General features: G+C 37.9%; 1 protein-coding gene across 1 annotated transcript; it reads left to right on the top strand.

Annotated features, from left to right (window-relative positions):
* The first annotated feature begins 1,903 nt into the window (after nt 1-1,903).
* Nucleotides 1,904-10,089, top strand: TAF11 (TATA-box binding protein associated factor 11). The gene is made up of 5 exons (XM_051996442.1): nt 1,904-2,197; nt 7,623-7,771; nt 8,184-8,271; nt 8,604-8,700; nt 9,353-10,089. The coding sequence occupies exons 1-5, from the start codon at nt 1,988-1,990 to the stop codon at nt 9,481-9,483; spliced, it is 675 nt and encodes a 224-aa protein (XP_051852402.1). The 5' UTR covers nt 1,904-1,987; the 3' UTR covers nt 9,484-10,089.
* Nucleotides 10,090-10,970: the final 881 nt, after the last annotated feature.

The raw sequence follows: 10,970 nt of genomic DNA, 5'->3' as shown, positions 1-10,970 counted from the left end.
ATTCGCAAACCCAAAGTCTGTGTGGCAAAAAGGGGATTTATTTACATTTAAGAAGGTAGCTTGCTAAGAAGACAGAGTGGGCAAGATCCTGTCAGGACTATTGCAAAGATAGGTTTGCCCTGAGAAGAAAATATCTTCATTAGTGGGCTAATTCCAGAAGGGCAAATAGCTTCTGATTAGGAATTTGGCAAAGATGGGTTAACACTGAGAAGAAAATATCTTCATCAGTGGGCTAAGTCCAGAAGGGCAAATTGCTCCTGATTAGGAATTAACAAAGGTGGGTTAAGAAAACAGTACACTAACAGCTTTCTTATCAGGCAAAAGGACTGCTAGGACATCTGCAAAGATTCGGGGTTCAGAGTTGACTTTTATTAGCCTTCTGAGGCTTGGGGCTTCGATTCAGTTTAAAATTGAATGAGATTACTTAACTGGGAGTTTGATCTACTCAAAAAGATGTTGACTATGCCCCAGAAGGAGATTTCCAATTAAATGAGATTACTTATCTTGGGAAGAGTATTGTCTGGGGAAAAAATGTGTCCCTACTAGGGTTTGAGACTTAGGAATTCCCCTCAAAAAGGGGAACCAGTTTACATCAGGGCCCCCCAAAGGTTAATGGGGACACAATTTACATCATTACTATGTCTATACTGATCATCTCTTAAATCTGTTTCTTGTCCCAATCTCTCTACTGATCTCCAATCTCCAATCTCCAATTGCCTACTAGACTTCTCAAATAATGTCCATTAGACACCTTAACCAAATGTGTCCAAAACAAATTCATTATATTTTCCCCAAACCACTCCCCTCCTACCTTCCCTCTTCTTGTAGAGGACAACACCATCCTTCCAATCCCTCAAACCTGAAATGTAGAGGTTATGAGTTTCACTTCTGCAATATCTTTCTCAAATATAGCCCCTTCTCTCCTCTGACATTATTTTTACCACTTTGGTGCAGGTTCTCATTCATGATTGCAATAGCTTGCTAGTGATCTGCCTGCCTTGTCTCACTCCGCCCTAAAACATCCTTCAGTCACCAGAATGATTTTCATAAAGCTCAAGTCTGACCATGGCTCTCCTCTGCTCAATCAGTTTCAATAGCTCCCAGGACCAAATATAAAATATTTTGTTTGGCATTCAAAATCTTTCATGATGTCCCCTTTAGCCTTTCCCGTTTTCTTCCTTACTCCCTGACACTTAATCTTCTTTTCAGGGAGAGTCCTCCTGGCGCAACAAAACTTTTCCATTCTCCACTCTAGGCATTCCCTCGGGCTGTCCCCATACCTGAAATGCTCTTCTTTCCCCACCCCAATTCTGGTTTCCTTTAAGTTCCACCTAAAATCCTGTCTTTCACTGGAAGCTTTTCTCAAACTCTCTTTATTTTTCTCTATTAATTATTTCCCATTTCTTTATATATAACTTGCTTTGTAAATATTTATCGGCACGTTATCATCCCCGTTGGATTGAAAGTAACTCCTTGAAGTCAGAAGCTGTTCTTTGCCTCCTTTTCGGTCCCCGGAGTTTAGCTTGCCTTACACCTATAGGCCTTTAATAAATGTTTGTTGATTGGATCAAGAATTGGACTGGATGCTGGGAGAAACGGAGTAGAAGCCTGTGAAAGTCAGGGGAGAAATTCGAATTGAAGGGAAGGAATGCTTTGCTGTTATTTGTGTCCCCGGCCAGGCGCCTAGCACAGGGTAAGCGTTAGATAAATGCTTATTGCTGGGAAAGCAGTTAAATTCCGGCTTTAATCCGCCGGGTCTGAGAGGCCTCTCGATGAGGTCCAGCCGCGGAAACAGCAGCCCCCATAGAGATAAAATCTGCGTTTGTACTTTGGGGGGAGGGCTCTTACAGCAGGAGAGATGTAACTGAACTTCCCTCCCTTCTCCCGCCCCCTCTCGGGCCAGGAGGCGGATTGGCTCCCCCGACGCTCCGTACGGCATCGTCACTGCTGTGCGACGGGAGGAAGTTCGTTTGCCTGGCTGGTAATAATGGAAAGCTTCCGTGCTTTCCTCCGTCCCTGCGGGGCTGCGATGGATGAGCCGGGTGAAGGGTCGTTCCCGGACAGGGCCGGACAGGGCTCCGGCTCACACGAGGTGCTGATCGTTGCCGCCGCTGCCCAGCCTCCCGATGCGGCCGCTGAGGAGACGGACGGGGAGGAGAACGGGGATTCCAGGGAGGCTGCGGCCGAAGACGCTGAGGTGAGCCTCCCGGAGGGCCTGGGGGGTTAGTGGGACTCGAACTCCTCCCTCTTCTCGTCGGTGGATCGAGGGCTGCGGACATGAGTGCGTTGGATGGAAAAAGCCCCGGGTCTGGAGCCTGGAGCTCTGGGGAGCACGCCCCGCCCTCACCGCCGGTGAGGGAACACCGGGGGTAGGCGGGACGTGGTGAAGAGAGCCTCGGTCCCCCTTAGCAAGGCGGCTGTTGTAAGCTACTCTTCCCCCCCTTACATGGAACCAGCAGGAGAGTCGATGCGGTGGTGCTGCTTGGACCCAGGAGGAAAACTAGGAGCAGTGGGGTGGTTAAATGGGCAGTTGGATAATGGCCTCGTCCTAGAAAGAACTGACATTTTCTTCGTTGGTTTTATTCCTGACTAAACACAGACTCCCGATTTTTGCTGTCTTGACATTTCTATACTTGCTTTCCTCTTTTTTATCTAAGACACATCAGTTTCTCATTCACTGAGAGACCCTAAACTTGATATGACCGGTTCAAATCTTTGTACAAAGATACTCACATAATAAAAATATTAAAATAAATTTATTTTTTAAAATTTGTATTGATATTTGCTTTTTATGTTACTTTCGTTTCCACTTATTACCTTTCTTTTTCTTCCTCCCTGACAACCAAAACGCTACAGCTGTGCAACCCATGGTTACAAGTCACTTAACCTCCTCAGCCTTAATTACTTCATTTATTAAATGCAGATAACACTTTGATCACCGACGGGCACAATGTTAATGGAAAAACTGCTTTGTAAATCTTAAAACTTAGGTATACAAAAAATTCACGGATCTAGGATTTTATTCATTCAACAAGCATACACACACTTTGTAAATCTTAAACATTTTCGTATATAAAAAACTCAAATTAATCTGATTTCATTCATCCATTCAACAAGCACTTATTACTCACCTACAGTTTATCAGATTAGGTTTTAAACACTGTGGATACAGATAAAAATAAAACAGTCCCTGCCCTCAAAGAGCTTACATTCTGTTGGAAGGAGAAATACATGTTCATGGAATAATAGAGGATATATACAAAGTGATTTGGGTGAGTAGAAAGGAGCTAACAACTGAAATGCCTTTTGAAAGGCACTTGAATTGATCCTAGGAGTTCTGGAAGACAGAGGTGAGGAAAATTTTGTGCAAAGGACAGGAGTAGGGAATATAGAATATCTTGAATGTAGAAAAGCAAAGACATTAATTTGAATTATAGAATATGTGAAGTGAAATCAGTTTGGAAAGGTAGGCTAGAGCCAGATTACAAAGAACTTTTTAAAAGTCAGGTACTTTAACAATTTTGTCTTTTACATGGATCTTTTCTGTGTACACTTGAGCTAATATAGTTGCATTTCCCTTTTGTTTTTTTAAATTAGAAATTCTTCTATAAAGTATAATTAGGAGTATGATATTAAGTCTAAATACAGTAACTCGATTTTCCTTGATAGTTAAAAGAGTTCATTATACAAATCTTTGCAAGATTTTTCCATCTTCTGCTTGTTGCTCTAGTTAATTAAAGCCCTTAAATAAAGTGCCAGACCCTGTGCTAAACTGGGCAATACAAACAAATAGAGATAAATAGCTCCTGCTCACTAGAAGCTTACATTTCTAATAGGGAAGGCAATATCTAAAAGGAAGCTGAAAGGGTTGGAGAAGAGGCTTGGTAAAGTCCAGAGGGCAACATAAAAAATGAGACATAGCTGGCTGGGTTCCCTCTATAAATAGAGATTTTTGGAGGAGCCATCCATTAGAATTGAGGCCACAGAATTCTACACCATAGCATTTATGGTTTATATCTATTAAACTGTATAAAATTATTGTAATTTGTATCTGTATCCTTCCACATTCCATTTTTGGTAGTAATTATTTGGGTCAAAGTAGGCTTGTTTTTATGACAAATCATATCTTTTCCTTTCAGTTTTGTACTAATTTTTACTCTTGTTTTAAAAACCATCTAGTCTGACTATACAAACAGGAAATGATTCTATCACTAATGAGTTGGAATCTTTGAAAATAAGTGATTTGGTACTATGCCCAAAAGCTTTCAATTCTTTTCTTGACATTCATGCATGTGAGGTTTCTGTGTACTAAATCATTAGTCACTCATTTTAAAAATTTCCAACATATTTCCATTTTTAACATTGGCATTGTGTGTGTGTGTGTGTGTGTGTGTGTGTGTGCGCGCGCACCTAGCTACCTCGATAGCCTTTATTTTTATATTACTTATTATATTACTAATTTTCAAATATATTCCACTGTTTCCCTTCTCCAGAGAGCTATCTGTTGTTGAGAGAAAGCATTTTCAGCAAAACTAGCCAACACATTATCTGAGTTTGACATCTCACACCAAATTCACCATTTCTGCAAAGAAGGGTGAAAAATACATTTTCTTACTATTCTAGGACCAAGCTTGGTCACATTGTTCAATTTCATGAGTTTTTTTAGATTTACTTTTCCAGTTATATGTTATCATCCACATCTATTCTCACCTTTTGTATTTTAGCCATTATCAAGCTGCAAAGTATATGCTGATTAAGCTTAAAGTCTGATATGAAGAACTTTAGTTATTTTCATGGTAATCTTTGCTTCAAGGAAAATGAACCATTTAGCTGCAACTTCCATTTGTTTTTTGGTTCCCTTTATGAGACTATCAAGTTGAGCCAGTTAAATTCCTCTGTTTATATATCCACTTTTCACAAGGGACTCATATTTAGAGCACCATCAACTAAATTGAAGTTATAAATAGCCTAAAAACTATGATTCTTAACAGTTTTACTATCTTTTCTTTTGCTTTGCAGAAGGAGGGGCTGCAAGACTAAGAATCATTTTGGTTTTTTGTGTTTGCATATGTGTTATGAAAAAAACTGATCAACAACAGCCAGCATACAGTGTTAGTGAACTTCCCTTCACTTTGCTAATCTTGTTTTCAGATACTTAAAGGCTTTCCAATACCTATCAGAGTTTTAATTTCACTTTAAGAACCCCCAAGGTCACTTCTATACCATGTTGAGGCATTACTGAGTGTCTACCATATAAAAAGACTGCTGAGAGGCAGTGTAATGTATACAAAAGTGATTAAAAGTCACTGCATTACAGAAGCTTATATCCTATTAGCCTACTTAGGAGGTAGGGGATAAGTATAAGGGATAGAAAATATAAATATACAGATAGCAAGGTATAGATTTATAGGCTTCAGAGAAGGGTGTGGTTATATTCATTTGGTGATCTCATAAAAGACTTCCTGAAGAAAATGGTATTTGAAGTAGATTTAGAGAAATAGAATTTTGAAAGGCAGATGCAGGGTATAACATTTCAGAAAAGGGAAAGGAAAGCTGAGAGATGTTGGAAATGCTAAGGGTATTAAGAATAGTCCAAATTTGGAGAAGCATAATTATATATAATAAAATCAGTAAAAAGTAAGACTAGAAAGGTGTATTAGAAGCCAAAGTAAAAAGGGCTTAAGTGGCAGACTGGATTGAAACATAGTGACACCCGAAAACTTACAGGTTTGGTTGTTTTTTCAAAGTATTCTAAATCCTCACCTACCCTATGCTTGAATTGATTTTTTTTTAACTCGGTGTACAACCTGACATTTCCTTACCAAGTTTGGCCCATTATCCTAGTGTGTCAAGATGTTTTTAATCCTAATTCTCTCATTCTGTATGTTAGCTTCTCCTTCCCTCCCCCCTTTGGGGTATAAGAACATTAGATGATCTTGCTATTTGTATGTTTAAAATTTTTATCAAGAGCTTATATAAATAGTACAGAATGAAGCATAGATCATTGAGGCATTCTACTGGAGAACTATTGCCAAGATGACATTGAATTATTAAGAACTATTTGAGTCTAGTGTCAGATCTATCTCACTATTATAAAACTTTCAGATACTTTGCTGAAATCTAGTTAATACTTTACAGCTTCCTGTATCTACTAATTCTGTGACCTGTCATTCCAGGGTTTTAAGCCTAGTAGGTGACTAGGAGGTACAGGTTTATCCCTATATAGTATCCTGACCAACATTCTAGTTATATATTATAATTTATTATTTAATATGAAATCTTTAGAAAATCTCAGTCTTCATTGGTAATTATATTTAAGGAACAACCTTACCTCTGTACTATTCATCTAACCCCATTTTTTGAGGTAATGTGTCTCAGAAACTTTAGCAAGGAAGCTGTTAACTTGGGCAAGTTAAGAAGTTAAGATTTTGAGTATCATCCAATGGAGATATTAAATAGGCAATTGGGAATATATTAGTAGAAATTAAAAATGTCCTAAAACAGTCACATCTAAATCACAAGCAGGAACTATAACCTATTCAAGGTTGCTTGCCTCTGTTTATTTATCTTCATTTACTTTTGTGGTCAGATTTAAAGCTGAAAGGAACATAAAGAAGTCATCTGTTTAAGACCTTTTCAAAGCATTGAGAAGTTAAATGATGTCATACATCTACTTGTCAGAGTTAGGATTTGAATCCAGGTACCTGGATCTCAACTACATTTTTTCAGGGAATGAAAGTATGATTGGTTGGGCAAGCTCAGTAATCACAACCAAATGTTACTAGGTGAATTCACATTGAGGAGCCAAGGTTAATATATCAATCCAAATGTGCCTTTATTTATTCAATTTTTTTTTTCTTGAGGTAATTGGGGTTAAGGGACTTGCCCAGGGTCACACAGCTAGAGTCTGAGACCACATTCAAACTAAGGTCCTCCTGACTTCAGGGCTGGTGCTCTATCTACTGTGCCACCTAGTTGCCCCCTGTGCCTTCACTCTTAAACAACATATAACTTGTTTATGTGTCTGGAGTCAGAAGACTTTCTCTGCCTTAGATTGGTCCTGAAATGTCTACAAATTCTGGACAAGATTAATCATGGAATTATAATATCCCATTCCTATTTCCTAGGACCAAATTTAGACATCTAAAACCTAGAATGGCAAAAGGACAAAAAAGTACATAGATTGCCCCTTATTCAACAAATTGGTAGCTCTATATGCAATTGTAGGTCATTTTAAAATTCAAGCCTCACTGTTCCTTTAAAACCCTGTAAAAAGGTAAAATGACTTGCTGCTAAAAAATATTAATTTACTGAGGGTAGATTGGAATGAAGGCTGAAATTTGATTGCTATATTGGATTTTAATTTTATTATTCCATTCTCCCCAGTATTACATAATTAAGAAAAATAACTGTGTACTAATTCAGATATAATGCAATTTCCTTTTTTAATGTTTTAGACATTCTTCCTAGAGACCACTAGCTCCTTGAGAGAAGCAACCCACCCACCATGATAGGTGCTCAATAAATGGTTTATTCTTACATTTTTAATAATGCCATTAAATCCAGTCAGCCTGGAAAGCCAGCCAAGTAAATAAGCTGGTTTCTTTAATTTGTCCTATCAGCTCAAGGGCCAGGAAGCATCAGATTTAACAGGAACTGGAAGAGAGGATTCATCATTACTTCCTCCTTCAGCCAAGAAGATGAAGATAGAAACTAAAGAGAGGAGAGAGAAAATGCACAAAGTAGATGAAGATGAAATTCAGAAGATGCAGTGAGTTACCTTCCCATCTCATTTTTCCTGAAAGCTCAGATTTGTGCACAAAAAAGTTTAATCCTCATCTTTACCTGTTTAGGTACAAGTCACAAAATTTACCTTTTACTAAATCTAAAATATTAAAGGATCAAAATGCCAGGAAGAGATGCAAAGTAGGCTTCTAGAAACAACTGTCCTTTTGGAAGGCACAGAGAATTCATATTGTAGATCTGGGACACATTTTTGCCCAATATGGTGGCCATTAAATGTCCATTTTCCAATTTCACTGTTGCTTCTCTTGAAGTGATAAATATGGTTCATCCTCATTTGCTGCAAGCTCGCTGAGACAAAGAACTTTTTAAAATCCCAATCTCATAGTATATTTCCATATATAGAAATATAGAAATATTTTCCTTATTCTTTCCCTCAGAATCCTGGTTTCTTCTTTTTCTGAAGAACAGCTAAATCGTTATGAAATGTACCGTCGATCAGCATTCCCTAAAGCTGCTATTAAACGGGTAAGGATGGACTAGGACTACTTGGCTTCACTGCCATTACCCATTAGGATAAAGCCAGACTTAGAGGAATACTCAGAAGCAGAGATGAGAACTTAATGGTTTAAAGGTGGAAGAAATACTTTTCCCTCAATTCCAGGGCAATAGTTTTATTCCTGGTGATTATATTTCAAAAGATAAAAGGAGATAATAATTAAATTGTGTCCTTATACTTTGTAAACCTTAGAACTACTTGAGTTATTCTAATCAGCAAATATACTGTCTTGAGTACCCTATGTTCCAAAGACCCATTCATCATACATAATCTTAATCTTAAAAATGCTTTGTCTTTCAAGCTGATCCAATCTATTACTGGCACCTCAGTATCTCAGAATGTCGTCATTGCTATGTCAGGCATTTCTAAAGTATTCGTTGGAGAAGTGGTAGAAGAAGGTGAGTAATGCCTAATATACTAGATGTTATTGTAAATATTGGATTGAATCCTTAATGCTTTTATTTTTAAGAAAAATATCAAGGGACCATAGTGTTCATGCTTTTTACTTGGATTTTAAATACTAGTAAGCTCCCTAAGCTGTTTGTAGGCTCTCCTATTGGCATGGTGTCAGGGCAGCACTGTATATTCATATTAGCATGATCTCCATGCTTTCTAATTCTCTCTAGACCCCTATTTATCTTAAGTAGCTACAAATGTGTAGGAAAGCTCAGACTCCTTAACCCACAGAAATGGAACTGATATTTTGGTCCTTCTTCAAGGACCTATTAATGCTGCCAGGGTGAAACACACCCGAAAAGTAAAATGGTAGCACACAACCACATGTACACCTTCCTCCCTCATCCCCACAATGGTGAATCTTCAGTTAAATTCCCAAGTTCTAAATAAAGTCCCTAGCAAATGACATTACTCTCATAATTTGAATTCCTCTTAAATTGGGATATGCTTTAAATGGAAAGTTAGGATTAAATTTCCTCCTATAATAGAACAAACAGCATTCTGCTAGCTCAAGAAATGAAGGAAAAGGATCAAAAATCAGACTAAGTTAATGTGTAGGACTGAAATGCTTTTCTCTTGGATTTTTTTTTCTAGCTTTGGATGTGTGTGAGAAATGGGGAGAGCTGCCACCACTACAGCCTAAACACATGCGGGAAGCTGTTCGAAGGCTAAAGTCAAGGGGGCAGTTTCCTAATTCAAAGCACAAAAAAATCATCTTTCACTAGATCTAGGAACTTCCTAAGATGTACTATTGAAAATAGGATTGCCTTCCTTAATTCCTTTCATTGAGGTACTGTGCACTGTTGCTCAGATGTCCCAGCCCTTAGGGATATTGAATATCTGACCCCGGGTCTTGACACTCAAAGTTACCTAGCAGAGGGGTGCAACCACTTTCAGATTTGTTTCCTATCAATGCAGGATCATTTAGTTCAGATCGTATTGGCGATAACTTTTTTTGAGAGAGACAATTGGGGTAAAGTGACTTGTCCAGGGTCACACAGCTAATAGTTCATCTAACTGCCCCAGTGATAACTTTTACTTGGCTAACTGAAAAGGGGAAGTGTTCTTATATAGAGACCCTTTACGAAAAGCATACAAGACTGCTTTCTTTGAAGGATCAATCTTCTTAATTAATCTCAAGAGTGTCTTATTTTGTAAGTTTCACATTGGAACTCTAAACTGCGGTCAGGGTTTCATGTCTGATTTGAAATTGATAACAACAGGCCAGTGATTTCTAATTTGTAAAATGTGACAGTTCAGTTTACAATATTAGCAAAAAGTGGAATGATAACAGTAATTTCTTTCTAAGAATTAAACTTTATCATGTGGTTTTTGGTGTGTGATTATTAAACTATTTTCTAATTTGGGACATATGCAATTTAATTTGTGTGTTCAAAACTTAAAAAGTCATCAGTAAGGGATGATTGATTGGAGTGTGGAAAAATAGTTCCTTTTCTCACCTTCCATAGCTTTCTGTCTGGGATATAGACGGTTAACCTTTTCATTGTAAACATTTGAAGATCTGAATGTAAAATGGATCTAGAAGTTCTTCCATATTTCAGTGCAGATTGTGCATATAGACTGTTGTGTTCCCCAGGCATGTTTTGAAGATGCTAAATCCAACACAAACACAGAACCTGCTGCCTGGGAAACTTAAGCCCAGTTCTCTGAGAATGAACATCAAATGTGAATTCCATCATGAGGTTTAGCCACCCTCTCAATGGATGGCACACAGGATGGATAGGAGACAGTCAGCCTTCTTTGTTTGCAAGGGTTTATTAGGTTTCTGTTCCAAAGAGAACTTTGGAATCTCACCCATGGAATCTCACTCTGCCTGGGATCCCTTGCTCCCAGACAAGACTTTGAAAGCTCTATCCTAGGATTCCCCAGCTGAGAAGACTTAGAAGTTGTTGTTTCCCTGGATTGGTGATGTTTGTTTTCTATTACCTCTTATATCTATATTGGCATTGCTATGATCTTTAGTATTAGGATTTATTATATATTGTTGTTGTTGTTGTTGTCACAAACTGTGCATTTATCTTTTCTGTAAATTAATAAAATATCTAGTTTCTTCTCAAGTGTATCTTATTGTAGGTGTGACCCCGAACTATAATTTCCTTAATCACATAAGATCCTTTATCTTTATTACTATAAATCTGATTCATCTCACATAGAAAGGGTTCTTAAATGAATTTGAAAGCAGGATTAAAAA

The sequence above is a fragment of the Antechinus flavipes genome, chromosome 4 (assembly GCF_016432865.1).
Source record: "Antechinus flavipes isolate AdamAnt ecotype Samford, QLD, Australia chromosome 4, AdamAnt_v2, whole genome shotgun sequence".
Lineage (NCBI taxonomy): Eukaryota > Metazoa > Chordata > Mammalia > Dasyuromorphia > Dasyuridae > Antechinus > Antechinus flavipes.
The sequence above is the reverse complement of the archived record's forward strand: the minus strand, read 5'-3'. Positions and strand labels throughout refer to the sequence as shown.